The sequence below is a fragment of the Caretta caretta genome, chromosome 11, assembly GCF_965140235.1.
Source record: "Caretta caretta isolate rCarCar2 chromosome 11, rCarCar1.hap1, whole genome shotgun sequence".
Taxonomy (NCBI): Eukaryota; Metazoa; Chordata; order Testudines; family Cheloniidae; genus Caretta; species Caretta caretta.
In genome coordinates this window covers 11,012,830-11,031,828 of record NC_134216.1, presented here as the reverse complement: position 1 = coordinate 11,031,828, position 18,999 = coordinate 11,012,830, and the positions used below count along the sequence as shown (strand labels likewise).

At 43.0% G+C, this 18,999-nt stretch overlaps 1 protein-coding gene and 1 long non-coding RNA gene across 2 annotated transcripts in view; one reads left to right on the top strand and one right to left on the bottom strand.

Annotated features, from left to right (window-relative positions):
- ADCY5 (adenylate cyclase 5) overlaps nucleotides 1-18,999 on the top strand; it is a 345,212-nt gene that overhangs the window by 275,263 nt on the left and 50,950 nt on the right. Inside the window, exon 9 of the mRNA XM_048869060.2 lies at nucleotides 16,377-16,399. Coding sequence (XP_048725017.1) covers nucleotides 16,377-16,399 — 23 coding nt within the window. The remainder of the gene's footprint in view (nucleotides 1-16,376; nucleotides 16,400-18,999) is intronic.
- LOC125644712 (uncharacterized) lies at nucleotides 7,566-18,497 on the bottom strand. The gene is made up of 2 exons (XR_007359105.2): nucleotides 18,362-18,497; nucleotides 7,566-8,564 (listed from the first exon to the last, which is right to left on the bottom strand). It is a non-coding gene; the product is annotated as an uncharacterized LOC125644712 (long non-coding RNA).

The window sequence follows — 18,999 nt, the reverse complement described above, 5'->3', positions numbered from 1 at the left end:
GATGGTGTGGTATAAAGGTTTTCATTAGCGATCCCTCAGGGTCAGGGATGATCTCTTCCACAGGTTTTTATTTTAATGGGTCCTTTGGTGACTGAGGAGTCCGATCCTTGAGCCGCAAACTCATTGGCAAACATTGCAGGTAATGTTGGAAGGCAGTGTTGGGCCATGATTGCTACATGACACTCGTCAGTCCTTTCTTTTCTGGCATTTTTATGTGACCAGGGCAAGGCGATTTTCCTCAAAAGCGATCGTCCTTACTCTGACAAGTCTTGGCCAGTTAGCCCTGTCCTGGGCTACTGTCTCCTAGTGTGTGGTATTGATTCCACATCTCTGAATGTTTGTCTTAAGGGTGTCTTTAAAGCATTTCTTTTGGCCTTCCTGTTGTCACACACAAGAGAAACTACACGCTTTTGAATTGCATTTCCTCAGCAAAGACATTTTGGAAACAAATTTCCACATTCAGGGGGACAGAGAGAAATGTTCTAATGGCAATTTGATTATTTTTTTAAATCCTGTATGTGGGGGCTCTGAGGTTTGAAATATATTAGTGGTACTGGGTGAGATGGATTAGTGGTCACAGTGCCCATACCCTTTTTTCTATAACTTTGTAAGCTTTATCTTGTCACTTCATTGTAACATGACACTTATGTCATGATGCAATGCAGCCATCCTTGCAGTGAGACACCAGCCCAGTAGAGCACTTCTCACCAGCAATAGAGCATTGGTAACGGGAGAGCACTGGGTGCTCTGGGAAGTAGCTAGTCCTCATCTTCTCTTTGTGCTCTGGGGATGGGTTTCCAGAGGGGGAACTCAGTTGGACTAGAATCACACTGTGATACCAACAACGCAGAACATCAAGTTGACACATTTGGGTTAGGTTCATTATTCTCAAACAAGAAGTATTCACATGGGCCAGGATATCTTTTTTTTTCCTGAACCACCTGCCTGGTCCCAATTTTCTATTGAAGATTCAGGGTGGAGTAAAGTTAAGTGGGGTCTGAATTCAGTGAAATTACACCCTTTCTGGCTCACTCAGCCTTCTCTGACAGCCTCTGAAGCTCTTCTTCGTAGCCTTTCCTGGAGTGGTAGGAAGATTGATTATCTTGGATGGCAACCTGCGCAACAGTGACCATGAGATGGTCGAGTTCAGGATCCTGAAAAAAGGAAGAAAGGAGAGAAGCAGAATATGGACCCTGGACGTGAGAAAAGCAGACTTTGACTCCCTCAAGGAACTGATGGGCAGGATCCCCTGGGAGGCTAATATGAGAGGGAAAGGAGTCCAGGAGAGCTGGCTGTATTTTAAAGAACCTTTATTGAGGGCGCAGAAACCAACCATCCCAGTGTGCAGAAAGAATAACAAATATGGCAGGTGACCAGCTTGGCTTAACAGAGAAATCTTCGGTGAGATTAAACACAAAAAAGGAAGCTTACAAGAAGTGGAAACTTGGACAGATGACTAGGGAAGAGTATAAAAATATTGCTCGAGCATGCAGGGGTGTAAGCAGGAAGGCCAGAGCACAACTGGAGTTGCAGCTAGCAAGGGGTGTGAAGGGAACACGAAGGGTTTCTACAGGTATGTTAGCAACAAGGTGGTCAGGGAAAGTGTGGGACCCTTACTGAATGGGGAAGGCAACCTAGTGACTGATGATGTGGAAAAAGCTGAAGTACTCAGTGCTTTTTTTTGGCTCGGTCTTTACAGACAGGGTCTGCTCCCAGACTACTGCACTGGGCAGCACAGTATGGGGAGGACGTGAGCAGCCCTCAGTGGTGAAAGAACAGGTTAAGGACTATTTAGAAAAGCTGGACATGCACAAGTCCATAGGGCCAGATCTAATGCATCCAAGGGTAATGAGGGACTTGGCTGATGTGACTGTAGAGCCATTGACCATTATCTTTGAAAACTGGTGGCGATCGGGGGAGGGCGATTGGAAAAAGGCAAATATAGTGCCCATCTTTAAAAAAGGGAAGAAGGAGAATGCGGGGAACTATCAACCGGTCAGCTTCACCTCAGTCCCTGGAAAAATCATGGAGCAGGTCCTCAAGGAAACCATTTTGAAGCACTTGGAGGAGAGAAAGGTGATCAGGAACAGTCAACATGGATTCACCAAGGGCAAGTCATGCCTGACCAGCCTGATTGCCTTCTAGGATGAGATAACTGACTCTGTGGATATGGGGAAAGCGGTGAACATGATATATCTTGACTTTAGCAAAGCTTTTGATACAGTCTCCCACAGTATTCTTGCCAGCAAGTTAAAGAAGTATGGATTGGATGAATGGACTATAAGGTGGATAGAAAGCTGGCTAGATCGTCGGGCTCAACGGGTAGTGATCACCAGGTCGATGTCTAGTTGGCAGCCGGTATCAAGCAGAGTGCCCAAGGGGTCTGTCCTGGGGCCGGTTTTGTTCATCCAGTTTAATGATCTGGATGATGGGCTGGATTGCACCCTCAGCACGTTCGCAGATTACACTAAACTGGGGGAAGAGGTAGATATGCTGGAGGGTAGGGATAGGGTCCAGAGTGATCTAAACTAATTGGAGGATTGGGCTAAAAGAAATCTGATGATGTTCAGCAAAGACAAGTGTAGAGTCCTGCACTTAGGATGGAAGAATCCCATGCACCGCTACAGGCTGGGGACCTACTGGCTTGCGGCAGTTCTGCAGAAAAGGACCTGGGGATTACAGTGGACAAGAAGCTGGATATGAGTCAACAGTGTGTGCTTGTTTCCAAGAAGTCTAATGGCATATTGGGCTGCATTAGTAGGAGCACTGCCAGCAGATCGAGGGAAGTGATTATTCCCCTCTATTTGGCACTGGTGAGGCCACATCTGGAGTATTGCATTCAGCTTTGGGCCCCCTGCTACAGAAAGGATGTGGACAAATTGGAGAGAATCCAGCAGAGGGCAATAAAAATGATTCAAGGGCTGGGGAACATGGTTTACAAGGAGAGGCTGAGGGAACTGGGCTTATTTAGTCTGCAGAAGAGACGGGTGAGGGGGGATTTGATAGCAGCCTTCAGGTACCTGAAGGGGAGTTCCAAAGAGGATGGAGCTTGGCTGTTCTCAGTGGTGGCAGATGATAGAACAAGGAGCAATGGTCTCAAGTTGCAGTGGGAGAGGTTTAGGTTGGATATTAGGGGAAACTATTTCACTAGGAGGGTGGTGACACACTGGAATGAGTTACCTAGGGAGGTGGTGGAATCTCCATCCTTAGAGGTTTTTAAGGCCCAGCTTGACAAAGCCCTGTCTGGGATGATTTAGTTGGGGTTGGTCCTGCTTTGAGCAGGGGGTTGGACTAGATTACCAACTCTGATATTCTATGATTCTATGATCTTCTTCCTCCCACTCCTCCATTCTTGATCTTCCTGCCAAGTAGAGCAACAGAGCCCATCCGGGAGGTGGCCAGCTAGCACCAATCAGGGCACACTGCACCACTTCCAAGGCCCCTCTGTTTCTGGCTCACTGTCATACATGTGACCCCTCCCTGTGGGGTCCAGATCCCCAGGACTCTGCTTCATTCCCCCCTCAATGTTAACTGCCTCAGCTCCTCACAGAATTTCCACCATACCCTCTTTCTTTGCTCTTTGCCAGCCTCGGCACTATATCCCTCTGGCATTTAAAGGCCGGGGAGGATGGGAAACAGACACCATGAGAAATACCTGCCTGCTCCAAAAAAAGTAATGGAGAAAATAATCTGCCCTGTGTGAGAAACTGCTGTCAGTTGGCAGACTCTACTGTAAACCTTACTGGGGCACTGTTCCCTTGATGGGCCTGTGTTTGTTGCTTGTGATGCCTCTTCCAGCATAAACAGTGTAGAGCAATTAGAGTCATCTCACTCATGTTAATTAGCCAAAGCAAACTGAGTGGAAGAGACCTGGACAAGATCGGCATTATGACTGCACAGAACTGGAAAAGATCCAGAGTAACTCTGTGAAAGAATCTGCTGTCAGCTGGTTTCTATTTTTATTACTCGTAGGATATTTTTTTCTTTCTAAAGCCAGGGTAGTGGACCCAGGATAAACTAGTATTTATTCCCCCATGGAAACACAATTTTGTTTGCACGGTGTGTGATATACACAAAAGAACAGAGTTCGTGCTCCTCACTGTTACACACTCAGGTTTTATTTTTAATTTAAGGGGATTTATAACATAGGTGTCTTGAGGATGTTTTCACTTGCTCAATAGTAACAATACTTTGCTTTTCTGTAACACCTTCCAGACTAGGATCTTGGAGTGTGTTAGGTGTATGAATGGATTGTAGTCTCTCACACTCCCAGGAGGTCAGGGAATATCTTTCTGTCTCAGTTCCCCCATCTGTAAAATGGGAATGTAAAAATTAAATCTCCTGGCCAAGGTCACAAACACAATCTGTAGCAGAGCTAAGTGTGGTACATCTTCGAGAAAAGGAATCTTACGCTCTCTCTCAGGACTGCCCATCTGAGCTTCACACTGGCTCCTTGATGAGTTTCTGGGAGCCACTGTCAAATTGCTATAAAATGCAGCCGATTGCAGCCAGCCGTATCTTTAATAAGAAAGTGCAGCCCACAGAGATCACGTGCACCAGCACGCAGTGTTACATCTGGATGCAAGTGGAAGGATAACATTGTTACAAGAGGAATTGATAGGCATGGATGGTTCGGATAGACTAGCGGGGAGGCAAGAAGCACAGGTGGCTGAGCCCAGCTCCCAGCAGGGAGCCGAGAGCCCAGGGAGCAGCTGGGCTCCCAGCGTGTAGCTGCATGGAGCTGAGGGCCCTGGCCTTCTTGAATCAGTAGAAGTGTTTCTAGGGAGGACATGCAGTGCCGACAGAAGGAGGGTGGTGTGGACATAGTGATGGCTGCTAACGTAGGTCGACTTAGGGCTGCAGCGTAGACATACCCTTAGATATCTGACTTTTATCCTTTCTGCCAGGATCACCTGATGATGTTTCCCCAAAGCCTCCACGATACAACTGCTGAGCTAATTACAACATAAAATTGAAACAGTCAAATACAGTTTAAAAAATAACCTGACAATAAATGTGTAAAAGTTATAAGAGCAAATTTGAAAAAATATTTTGGATACTATTAATGTAACAATTAAAGGCCTAGATAAACACATTTGAGACTCCATGTGGTTTCATTTGGAGCTCTATGGACACCCAAGAGCAGAATGTAGTACCAAATATTTTATTGCATTTTACATCCCAATAAAAGAGCACTCGCATAGTTGCCTGCTCATTCAGCTGTAAAAAAAAAAAAAGAAGAAGAAGACACTTAGTACCATGCACTGCGTTAACTCAAACGACTGTCTCCATATTGTGCAACTAAGGCAGCCTATTTACACTATTCCTTGCCTCCACACTGCCTCACAATGACTCCCATTATTTAGGAAATCAAGGTTGGAAAAAGTCTCAAGGGAGCAAACCCTCCTAACTTTACTCCCACAAGTATTTCTGTTCTATTAACTATGATATGATGAAAAAAACAATAGTGAGGCAAATATTCCTCTCATTTACCCCCGTGCAATCTCACTGAAGGCAAGAGGATTTACTCCTGTGAGTGAGACAAATGGGGGCTAACTCCAATCAGTTCTCATTAGACCTGAACAAGTTCATCAATATCCTCTTTTCAAGCAATCATTTTATAATCATTGGCTACAGTGTGGAATGAGGCAGCTGAGAGTAGACATACCCACTATTTTCCCCCATCATTTTTAGACGCTCAGAATTGGTTTGTAATTTGTTTGACTGCAGAAATGAGAAAATATTAAGCCTTCTATTCTATTCTCATCTTTATATGTTTTTATACCATGCTCAGCACTATGGTGTATGAGCTCACAGGAAATCTCACATCTAGTTTGTTTTGTTCTTACAGCCAGATCTGTAGGTAGCTCAAATTCAGTAAGAAAACTCTTCCCAGTGACTCCAGAACAACTCCCTTGATTTCAGTGGGGTTGCTGTACCTGTGTAGAGAACTTTGCTTAATATCTGTGATCCATATTCTTCTTCTTTAGTGTCTGGAGAGTGCATAGAACTTCTTGGAACCACCATAAAAATGTTTAATACCTCATATAGGCTAAATACAATGAAAGTCAAACTTTATTCTGGTGGATCAAGACTGGCAATCATCCTGTATTAAATTCTTTAAAATAAAGTTAAAAGTCAGCACTTACTGTTTTACATATAATTAGCATATAGAACCTGAAGCTCTACAACGGATATCTGGAGTGTGTGTGTCTGTATGGTAATAAGTTTGAGTCAAGGGGACTTTACATTTATTACATTCTTATTTTTACTTGAAAAACTTGGAATCACTCTAACAATATAGGAACATTCTAGACCATTTTGTTTTGAATGGCATCTTTTGAACAAACCATTTCCCCAAATGCTTTACATAATTAATGTAAATAATGTATCAAAAGCTTAAGCTATTCCATAAGTCAAGAAGTCACTTCAGACATTAAATCAAAGGTGTCAAATGCGGTCTAGAATGTGGACTGAATGACATGTTTAATTATTGTCTATGGTCCAAGCATTCAAAAATAAGGCCATACATTACCTACCCTTAATGCACAGCAGAACTCCCTCCGATATCACTGGGAGCTTTGTACAAAGATCAGGGGTAGAATTGTGGCACTTAGTTAACAATGAATGCCAAAACTTTCCAAAGGGGGCTCTGATTTTTTGAATGTCACAGTTCTTGGATGCTGAACCTTCAACAAAATCATTTCAGGGATGCTGCAGTTGAAGTCAATGAGAGATGTTGATTGTTGCTCAGTTGCTTTGATTTCAGGCTCAACATATCTAAGATTGGGCACTTTAATTTTAACTCCATTTTGAAAATAGGAAATAAAGTTGTTGTTGCAGTCATCATCACGTGCCGGGAGGGGATTAAGAATGGGAAGAAATGATACAGAGCACTTCCTAGGTTTACTGATATTTCCATCTTTGTTTCTTGGCCATTTGGAAGTTCATTTACCAAATTTGCAAGCCCGGTTGCGGTAGCTGTGTGCACAGTGTAGGCCCATCTCTCTGATCTGTTCCATGTGAAAATATGGCCCCTGAATTGTCATCATCAAGATTAAAAGTTCATGAAAACTGGTATATGTGTGAGGCTCACACTCCTCAGAGGTGTTGCTTCTGGCTAAGACAGTGCTACATTTGGAAGGTTATCTTAATAACCATAATGGCAAGAAATGTTCTGGGGGCAGGGGATTCTGTGAAAACTTTCATTCTGCAGAATATGAATCTGTCGCTGGGCGAGATCTATCCACCATGTTGGCCAGATCTAAGTCACAAGCCAGAAGGTGGACACTTGGTACTAAATGATGTTTAAGGAACAACTCGTCACTTTTTACTGCCTGTGAAAAGTGCCAGTTGGCGCCATTGGAACTAAACCCCTCTAGTCACGAAATGGGTACAGCACAGGGCAGGAGCAGTGGAAGCTTCCTACACTACCTTGCAGATATGCCTCAACCTTGCTCTGAGGGTGCACACTTTTGGGCATGAGAAAGTAGTTTGTTCTTCATGCTGACTCATTCCTTAAAATCTTTGCTGGTGTTATACCAATAAAATAAAAACCAGCAGGATCTTATTAAAGAGGAAAAGGCAAAATACCACATTTATTGTGAATACAGAAAGAATCATAGTAAGCAGTTAGTTATAGCTATAACATTCCATTCAATCTCATATTTATTCACACATTCATTCATACAAACACACACACACAGGTTCTGCAAGGTTGTTATCATAGTTACCAGCCTCAGAGTTGCTCATGCCAAGCCACTGGCCAGGTGGCCTGGACATGAGGAGGGAGCAGGGCCTTGTCAGATGCTCATCTGATGCTCCTGGAAGTTGGTTTGCAGAATCAGACCCCAAAGTTCTCACTTTCCAGAGTCCATTTTTATAGGAATTTCTTCCTATGCCAGTCTATGGGAATTGCTTCATCATGCTGTTGCTGAATCAATCAGCAGATAGCACATTCCTGACAGCTCCGTGCTGCCAGATGTTATCTTGTTCTTTGGTTCTCCCATTCTTGAGGCTGTTGGGTGGATTCCAGTCTGCCCTCCGGGGGTCCTCTGTTTATTTCCACTTGACGCCTTCTTCAGCCGATGGACACTGGATTCTTAGGCTGGCACCTCCCTGATCATTCAGTTATTATCCACACCAAGCATCCATCCACATACATCCTCCATCTCTATTTTAATCACAATTGTTAATACAACAAAAGGGCGGGGAGTCTCTGGGTGCTGTTTCTGTTGTTACAGAGTATTGCTTTGAGTCTCTCTCTGTGTGAATTGCTTTGAGAACAGACTCTGTCTTAGAACGTACTAACGCAATTAGCAGCTTGCAAGTTTCACACATAGAGGGAGAGAAACAGTACCAAAAAACCAGAGACCTCTTAATTAGTAATACCCTGGAATTTAAACTCTGGGGAATCAAACTCATTTGTGATTTTAATACAGAACTTCTTTAATATGATCCAACACTGGGGCTGGCAGTGAAGCTGCCGATTGTTATGGTGGTGCTTTCCAACCATGTGGACAGTAGGAGGTAGACTGTGCTCAGAGGCTGTCACATCTTTAGAGCTGAATGAAAAGATAAAAGGCAGATGTAAGATTATTCACCTTCCTTCTTACATTTACAGTAGTTTAGTTATTGTAACAAGTGTTCTCAAAGTTGGTGTTGTTATTTCAAAAGGCTCTTGACTTGAAACAGAAATAGTGATCTGCTTGTCATATATTTGACAAACGTTTTATCACTTTCTTTAAATAATCTGTATCGATTGGCAAGTTCAAATAAACTCAGTCAGTTCATAAAGCAAGCAAGGAGATTAGAATGATTTGAACTGTTAGAGCAATAGGCACTCATATAAATCCAGATAATAAAATTTTGGAACAGAGACAGCAATACAACAGTCAGTCTTTCTCTCCCATTCCCCCCAAGCACTGTAATAAAAATTAATTAGTTGTGACTCATTCAACATAAAAGTAGGTTTTAAAATGTATTGGATCAAACAGATAGAAGACCTGTTAAATCATCTCGTCCATCCCTTGTTAATAACTATTGTCTTGGCTTTGTGCTGCGAGTGCAGCTAGGTGTGGATTAATATTCCTGAATTTATATATGTTGGATTATTTTAGTCATACAGCAGTTGTCAGATTTCATTACTTTATTATTGCAATTGGGTCATGGAATAGTGTAGTTCCTATGGAAAGTGGTGGAAGCTCCAGCACTGGGGACATTTAAAATGAGACTTAACAAAAGATTAGATAAGACACTGCAACATTCCTTCTTTAGTGAATACATTGTAATAAAAGCCTTAATGTGTTTCCGACTCATTTTTAGACAGGGCTAGAAGATTTGTACCCTAAACAGGATCCATTTCATTGTCTTTATTTTAGATCTGTCCTTCACCTCCTTTGAACTCTATCTTGCTGATTTTTGTAGTGACCACTGCTGTGTCACCCTTCCAACAGCCACCAGATTGGTCTGGGTGGCATCATGGATAGGCTACCATCAGTTCCATTTTGTAGTGTGGCTAGTGCTTTATAAGCCGAGTGGTGCTGCTCTGATGAAGACCAGGGGCATCACTGACATAACTATTCAGTAAACCACAGAAGAGCAGGCCTGAGATGACTTGTGTAGCCGGATCCTTCCGTGGCAGCTTGAGCAGTGCTGACAACGGAGGCAAAGATCCTTTTGAAACCACATCATTAATTCAATTTTACCACTTTGTCATACCACTGACATGCTGTTTTTGTCTTACGGCTTGATTTTTAGAGGTGCTGAGCACCCACAATTTCCTTCTGGGTGTGAATTGTGGCTGCTGAACTGGGAGACCCTCTGGCAAACCTACAAAGCTGGTTTCCAGGTTCCAGTAGCAAGAGGGCCTCAAGAGGCCTCCAGTGCCATGTGAGGATTAAGGGGAGAGATTGTCTCAAATATTTGGGGTCCTGATCATGTAGGACTTTAAATATTACAAGGCCCACTCACTGAATTGCACCTGGAATGAAAAGGTGTACACATCTACATAGAGGATCCTTAAACCTCACCAAGCAGAGAGCAAATTGAGTTACCAAGCTGAAGGACACTTGAGGAGAGGACCTAAAAGAAGGTATGTAGATAAGACAAGGCTGGATTTTTCACAGGTATTGAGCACTCGGAACTCCTATATTTTAAGCTTCTCAACTGAGCATTGTTGTTTAAGGCAGTGGTTTTCAAAGTTTGGGTCGCCACCAAGTACTGGGTCATGGAATGAAAGGCACTGGGTCGCCTTGCTCAGGAGCCAGGGACCCTGTCGGCCGGCCAGTAAAAACTAGTAGTCCCTACCTGTTCTGACACCACGCTGCGCCCCAGAAGTGGCCAGCAGCAGGTCCAGCTCGTAGGCAGGGGGGCCACAGGGCTCTGCATGCTGCCTCTGCCCTGAGCACTGGCTCTGCACTCCAATTGGCCAGTTTCTGACCAATGGGAGCTGGGGGCATCAGTGCCTGTGGGCAAGAGCCACGCCGAGCTGCTTGCATGCCTCCACCTAGGAGCTGGACCTGCTGCTGGCCGCTTCCGGGGCGCAGTGCCAGGACAGGCAGGAAGCCTGCCTCTGCACCCCGACTGCGCCACTGACTGGAAGCTGCTGGAGGTAAGCCCGCACCCCAATCCCCTGCCCCAGCCCTGAGCCCCCCCCAAACCCTGAACCCCTCATTCCTGACCCCACCCTGCAGCCCTCACCCCTGCACCCCAACCCTCTGTCCCAGCCTGAGCCCCCTATCCCCAGCTCTGTTGGGTCGCGGGCATCAACAATTTTTTTCAACTGGGTCACCAGAAAAAAAGTTTGAAGTCCACTGGTTTAAGGAACGCCTTACTTCTGGTGGTCTGTCTGTCAGAGTTTGAGTGTGATCATCTTCAGAAAAAAGCACAAGACTTTTTTTTTCTCCCTGAACTTTATTATTATTATTTATTAAGACCATGATGTTCCGCAGTGATGCCTATGAAGATCAACTAAACAATGACAGTTAGTTCACGTGGCAGTTGGGGAAAACCAATTATTATTTTTAATTTTCAGATCATTTGGAACCATCAAGTTGTGCAATAACTGGGCTCCACACCCAGGTGATCTCATATACGGTATCCTTGTTATTGGTCATATTCAGTGTATCATAAGCCCTCCAGAGCAGGGACTGTGTCTACTTATGTTTCCTATGGCTCCTAGCACAGTGGAGCCCGGTTCTTGAACAGCGCCTTTGAGCAATACTGCGGTGTAAAGGATTACGAATATTATTACACATATTCCTGAGATGACCTGACACTATGCCAATAACCATGCGGAAAAGCTTATGAATAAATATTACTGACTGAATGCCAGTGGTGTGATCAATGATGTTTAAATGTATGACAATTCCCGCTCTGAGGAGCCTTCAATCAATTAGTCTATTGCATTTATTGGTTAGCACCAAGGTCTGTATTTTGGGCATATAAGACCCAATATTGCAAAGTGCCGGGAAGCAGTTGTATTAAAGTCAAGTTGAAGGAGATCAGCAGCCTTCAGATAGTTTCCCAGCACTTTGCTGTATTAGATACACAGTGAGGATTTCAGAGGAACAGCCGTGTTAGTCTGTATTCGCAAAAAGAAAAGGAGTACTTGTGGCACCTTAGAGACTAACGAATTTATTTGAGCATGAGCTTTCGTGAGCTACAGCTCACTTCATCAGATGTTTTCAGAGGATTGGTTTTCTTCCCTGTACTTTGAATTTTCACATGAGTGACATGTGTTTTTAATAATAATTAGATGTCGAATTAGCAAAGGTCTTAGATGCAAATAAGGACCACTTCATGAACTGGTGCAAGTTAGCATTGCTCCATTCACTATCATCCAAGTCAATGGAGCTACCCTCGCTTACACTAGCCGAGGACCTGGCCATGTATCTTTAATGAACATACATTCTGCCTCTATATATAAAAGCACCAAAAGGCATGTCATTTCCACTAACAAACATCATGCAGAAAATCCACATGCTCACTGAGATCAGAATAGAGCCCTGAAGTATGTGGAAAATTCTAAACACTGATTATGCCCTTCTGCCAATTGCTTAGAGAGGGTCTACTTGAGGAAATGTTATGGGGAAGTACCCTAAGATTGTCTCAATTGAATCCCTGAGCAATGTTTTCAGTATCCCAGTGAAGTGCTTCTGTGCAAATAAGAAGTATTTCCTTTAATAATATCTTAGCCTTTTAGAAGTTGCATTGAACGAAAAATCAGCTTGCAGGTTCTCTTGCATAATAATTCCATTGTGTGAGCTTCGCTATATGAAGAAGCCATCATTCATTCAAAATGGGAGTATTTGAAGTGAATAATTTAATTTACTTAGCTAAAGAGGTTCCCACTAAATATAATTTTAAGCTGCTTCCCTTCAATTAAAATCCAAGTCACTCTTAAATATTTAACCTCATTAGATGAGAAGAAAAACTGAGTAATATATTTTTGCTATATCTGATGTATGCATTTTTGAGTCTTTCATTTTGAGAATCCAGCGTAAGTTGAACTACTAGCATAGAAGTCTCTTATTCATCATTTCCAGTGTTTCAAGCAAGTTTTAGTGTTTAAACAAGAATCTAAATTAACCCAATATTATTTTTTAACGTTTTAAATGGGCTTGCCAGAAAAAAAATCAAAGTTTGCTTGTGCAAACCAGGTAATTGCACACTCAAATTGGCAGTTAGGCATGATTGTCAGATTTCTGTTGACCTGTGAAAGTTTGCCCATTATAAAGTGTTCACCTGTTTTTCTGAGAATCACTGCTGTGTCCTTTTGAAAATTGACCCAGTTGGTCTACATTTTCAAACTTGGGTGCCTGAAATTTAGGAGTTCAGTATCAGTATGTAGTGTCAACATGTAGAGTCAGTAGGAACAGTGGATATTCCACTGCCATTGAAAATCAGGCCACTAATTTGGGCTCCTGTGTATGGGTTTAGTTCCCTAACTCCCAGGAATCCATGTCTGAAAATGTGGACTTTATGTTTAACAAGCAAGCACTGTCTGTGTTTTTTACATTAAGGTTCACCCCTGCCCCATTTGTTGGGTGATAGCTATTCAAGTTCAGATGATTTCTTTTGTCAGTGCAACTAGCTGTGATACCAGAAAAATTATGAGCACTTTGTCAACATGGTTAATCAGTGGGCTTTTATTTCTGACACCATCTTGTAAAATTGCATACAGGTGAAAAAAAAATCAACTCTTTTGACAGCTGTAAAGCAATTTAAGTGAAACAAATATCTGAGTGATGTTTCAGTCCCTCTTTAACCTTAAACCAAAAGCACTTGTAGTATTCTTTGGCTCAGTTACCTGGACATGCAAAATTTTCTTGGACATGCTAAGTAAGTTTGTTGGGCATGCTAAAACATGCTTCCTTCCCATTCAGCATTAGTTTGCTAATAGGTAGTAATGAAGAGAATGGGACAGAAGTGTTCCTCTTTCTGCATGCCTGAATGGCAGTGTTTGAGTTGCAGTTTCAATTTTAAAGTGTGGGTTTAGTCTGAAAAGCGACTTTAAAAATGGCACTTCCTTGTTCAAAGTACCTGCTCTGTGTATTCAGACAAACAGACCTGTTGATTTCAGTGACAAAAATATGTTTTCTCTTGTTCGTCCTGCAAAGCCTACACAGCTTAGGGAAAATGTGCAGGATTTTGTTCTGCCTCTCACATCATCACCAGATTGATAACTTATTTCCAGTTGCAGGGCCAGATTTTGCCCTCATTTACAACTGTTCAATGCCATTGTCTCCAGTGTCATTGAACAAGGGCAGTTGTGGACAGGATTTGGCCAGCAGGCTGTGTATGGAAAGGATCCACATTAAATCTCAAGAACCCAGGCTAAGATTGCAATGCTAGCATTATTCCTGGGGGAATTCTGCAACAAAAAATTAAAAATTCTGCTCACAATATTTTAAAATTCTGCATATGTTATTTGTCAAAATAACACAATATCATCACACCAGTTTCAATTACTTTTGGTCATTTATTTCAAAATACCTGTCAGCAAGTATGTCTGTAACAATACAGATGACAAAAAAGATTCAGGAATTGTTTTTTGACAAAGGGATTTCTTACTAGGCATATTAATACAGACCTCTGAATAATAATTCATTTAAACTACACAGAACCGTATTTCCTGCACCCCCTCAGAAGCAGTGCAAAGGCTTGGGGGAGTCAGGGGTAATGGAGGAGCTAAGGGAGAGGGAAGTAAATTGCTGGGAAGGACACTGGGTGTGAACTTGGAGGGTTGTTGGGTATGGATGGGAAAAGTATGGAAGAACAGGTTTTTTGGTGGGAGACAGGGAGAGATTGTTAGGGAGCTTCCCCCATCCAGACCCTGGCTGACCCCTAGCCTCTCCCATTCAGTCAGGCACATCTGGCCCTGTCCCCATGTTCCTGCACCCCCATGTGTCCTTGCACTCTCTGTCCACATGTGTCCCTCTATCCCCACTCAGACACCCCCATCCCCATGTGGCCCTGCATCCCCCTCTCCTGTCCCTATGTGTCTCTGTGCCTCCACCCAGCCACTCTCCTGTCCCCATGTGTCCCTGCATCCCCTCCCTCTGTCCCCATGTATCTCTGTGGCCCCACCCAGCCACTCCCCTATCCCTATATGTCCCTGCACCCCTTCCCCCGTCCCTATGTGTCTCTGTGCCCCCCACCCAACCACTCCCCTGTCCTCATGTGTCTCTGTGCCCCATTCAACCACTTCCCTGTCCCCATGTAGCTCTGCACCCCCTCCCCCATCATCATGTGGCCTGCAACTCCTTCCCCCCTGTGGCCCTGCGCCTCCACTCCCATTCAGCCCCTGCCCCGGTCTGTCCTCCCCCACTAGCCCTTTTGAGCCCCTGTCTGACCTCCCAGCACCCCACGTTGTCTGTCTCCCCATAAGCCCTGTCTCCTGATCTGGCCCGCTACGAAGAAGGCTGCTCTCTCTCTTCCCTCACTGGCAGGGAGCTGCTACTGTTCTTGCGCCACAGCACCCTTGGTGGGCAAAAGTCAGAGCTGCAGCAGCATTTCAGCAGAAGCTTTTTTCTGTGCAAAAATATAAAAATATGGGGGGCTCATTAATTATGCACGCATGCAGTAGAGCAGAATTCTCCCAGGAGTATAGTATACCATCATTTCACTTGTAAACTAAACACATTTGAGCTGGAGTCATTGAGATCCACAAAAACCCCATGGAATCCTACATATGTCATCACTACATTTGCTAGAGTTTTAACACAGTGTACAAATTCTGCCCTCATATACATGGGCACAACTCCTGTTGATTTCAGTGAGACTTGCACCTGGGTATCTGAAGGCAGATTTTGATCCAGTCCATGTGAAACCTATTTTATGAAGCTATTCTTCTCTATCAGGTATGTTAATAAAAATTTCAGATTGCAGATAAATGCATATTTTTTTCTTGGGACCCTTCAAACAACTCTCAGGACTTGTTGGACCTGTGAACGTGTAGATAGCTTATTTAATAAACCTGAATGACCCTGAAGTGTATTTTAAATCACTTGCCAAAATACAAGAAATTTCCCCCTTCCCATTCATAGAGATGCATTTTAGTGTTAAGGGGAGCATGGAAGGGCTTGAAAAAGAACAGATTTTGTTTGTAATGCTTAACTAAATGGATCCCCAATAAATAGTCCATTAATGTCTTATCCACTGTTTTTGATGGTTAAAAAGTCTATGTTTGTGCAAAATACTTGGCATGATAAAGTTCCAAGAATGGGAATTTCAAAAATGGTGGCCAAATTCTACTCCCATTTAAGTTCCACTGCGTTAGACAAGCTCTGAGCACTTTTGAAAATCCCACCCTAATAAGAGAAATGACTTTAAGAAAACGAATAGACTTCAAAAGTAGACATGGGAGAGCAAAGACTCATGAAAATAAGCATTGAAGAAGAAATGGATATCTAACTATATAAGCCCTTCCTGTGATTGGAGGCAGACCACATCAGCCAAATTCATACATTGTGCAGGCTAGCAGTGCATTAACTACAAGGGAATTGCACCCACCTGTCAGTCTGAATTTTGACCCAAGTGTATATTGCATCACTTGTATCAGTAACCTTTTCTTAAAGGCACAGCAAATGCATGACAAAGGTCAACTGAAGGAGCAGAAGTCATTCCCTTACCTTTAACTTTCATATGTTTATTTTAAGACATGTATTTATATAAAATTGTGTTCTGACCAATCTATCTGATGAATGACATAGAGACAGAGAATATTGTATTGGCTTGGCAAGGATCTCCATCAAGATATAACAAATGAACCCTGTGAAAGTTCCTGCATGAAATGCCATCCATCAGAATTCTTCATTGTATCCAAGGTCATTCTGTTTCCTAACTGTTATGTTTCATTTTCTTTCTTTCAGGGTTTTGAGGATCCCAAGGACAAGTAAGCAAATTTTGTCATAAATGTTTTGTGTTTCTGCATTCTTGTTGGTTTTTTCCCCCTAATTTGAAATTAGCTTATGAGACAGAGGCCCAATTTCCAACCGTGGAGATGGGAGTCCCCATATTTTTTATTCACGGATGAGGTCACAGCCTGGAGAGTGGCAGTGACATTTCCTGTAGGGGCAGCTAATCTACAGGCACCACCTCCATGGGTGTGAGGGCTAGACCATTTCCAGTTACCTTCTGTTGTAAGCATCTCTGTTGAGAATGCTGAGAAGGAGTCTAAGCGCCAGTTGCAGAACCTGTCCTAGAGAATTATAAATGATGCTGGCACACATGGCATCCTCTTACCCAGGGCGCTTCTTGTGCAAAAGAACTTGAGCAGTAGCCACTGCTGCTATTATTATTTATTTATTTTGCTTTACCAATTAAGGAACAGTAAGGATGAGCTTCAATGGGAATGGGTTCACTATATCAGCTCAGGACAGGTGGGAGTGGGGATTATAAAGTGGGAGAGGACAGTAAGAGATCCTCCTAGCTCCAGCAGTGAAATAGATTGTTAGGATATAGATATTCAGGTCTGTCTACAAAGGCCTATACTTTAAGAATTTAGGTGTATTCTTATCATTTAGCTAGGTATAGAGGTATAAAAGAAAGAATCAAAATCACTGTCTGCCTGTTTATAGGGCCTTTTCTCACTGTGACAGTCTGAGGCCCTGTTCTTAGGCTAAGATCTTTGGCTAAGCAACAGAGGCAGCCATAAGCTGGGAAGCGACCGCTCACATCCTTACATTCCAAACAAGTCGCGTTGAAATAAGGTGCTATTGGGCTGCTATGAATACAGTCCTGTCCTGATAATGCCTGTCACCTCCAAAGAAAGGGAAAAGCCTAGAAGATGTAAAAGGAAACTTAGTTTGATAGCATCCTGTCTGGCAAGAACTCACTTATCAATAGCTGGGGTGTGAAATCCTCATTTCTTTGTTGTTCTATCACTGTAGTCCCCATTTCCCTATTGTTTGTCTGTATAATCTCTGTCTGGTTCTGTGATTGTTTCTGTCTGCTGTATAATTAATTTTGTTGGGTGTAAACCAATTAAGGTGGTGGAATATAATTGGTTAGATAATCATGTTACAATATGTTAAGATTGGTTAGTTAAATTTCAGTAAAATAATTGGTTAAGGTATAGCTAAGCAGAACTCAAGTTTTACTATATAGTCTGCAGTCAATCAGGAAGTAAAGGTGGGGGGGGAATGGGAACAGGGACACAGGCAAGGTTCTGTGGTGTCAGAGCTGGGAAAGGGGACACTAAGGAAGGAAATTGGAATCACTGCTTGCTGGAAGTTCACCCCAATAAACATCTAATTGTTTGCACCTTTGGACTTCGGGTATTGTTACTCTCTGTTCATTCAAGAAGAACCAGGGAAGTAAGCGGGAGAAGGAATAAGCCCCCTAACACAGAGGAACCCCTGAGACAAGAGAGTTGAGGGAGAACTCTCACTGTCTTAGTGTTACACAATTGCTGCATTACAGAGGCTCCCATGTCAGCTTGTTCATCCAGCAAAGAATATCAATGCTCAGAGCTTTAGTTGGCAGATCATTCATTTAGGGGAAGTGGAAGCTCAGATAGAAGAAACCGAGCCAGATAAGAGAGATGTAAAATGCATTTAGATTCATTCTACTGCTAGTGCCAATGAAATTACCTGCAGTGGGTAGTAATGTAGAAGAGCAGCTGGGCCAGGAAATAAGAGTTAAATTGTGTACACTTACACTGGGCTCATTTCCTAAATGGAGCAAATGAGAGAGAAATAACAGAACAGGAGCTGTATTGGGATACTTGTGAATGAGGGTTCATATACTGAGAAGTCAGTTGCACCATCTATCAGATTTATGGATACTGAAAGCTATCCTACTGTGACACCAAACAAATGGATTACTCTGTTATCCACAACAGGCAGGTCCCTACCTTATAGTTGTCGAGGACTCGAACCCCCAGACGGCACGGTTCGTTGTCTGACCGGAGAGAGACAGGCAACACCAGCAAGGTCCGAACACAAAGCTCTTTATTGAAGAGTGCACACAACAACAGAGAGCAGCCCGTCTCCAAAGAGAACCAGCAGCCTCTAAGTAAAACTCATAGGTTTTTATAGACAGTTCCACTGTGTCATAGATTTATTCATAAAGCAGCCCACCCCTCCCCTATGTTAGTTAAAATCCTCTTTCTCTATTATGCATGCACTTCTGCCCACTTATTGTAGATAACTTTTAGCAAATTGCAATGCTTCACTAACTTTCTTATCGGTATGGGTGTCAACCAGGAGACGAGGAGTTAAGAACAGACATAACACAAAAACAAGGAGTGGAAAACAGTGCCTCCTATCTCAACGAACTGTTCCCAGAACATTTGGTACAAAAACGCAGGAATGCAGGCCTCCCCTTTTTTCTTACTCCCTGCAACTTAAACAAGTATTCCTTCATTCTACTGTCAGAGGCTTTCCCAGCAGCCTCTCTTAGCCTGACTTTGGTTAGGTTGACATAACTGCTTCATATTTAACTTTCCTCACCTGACATAGTTATAAGTCACTTTACAACATTATCCAACCC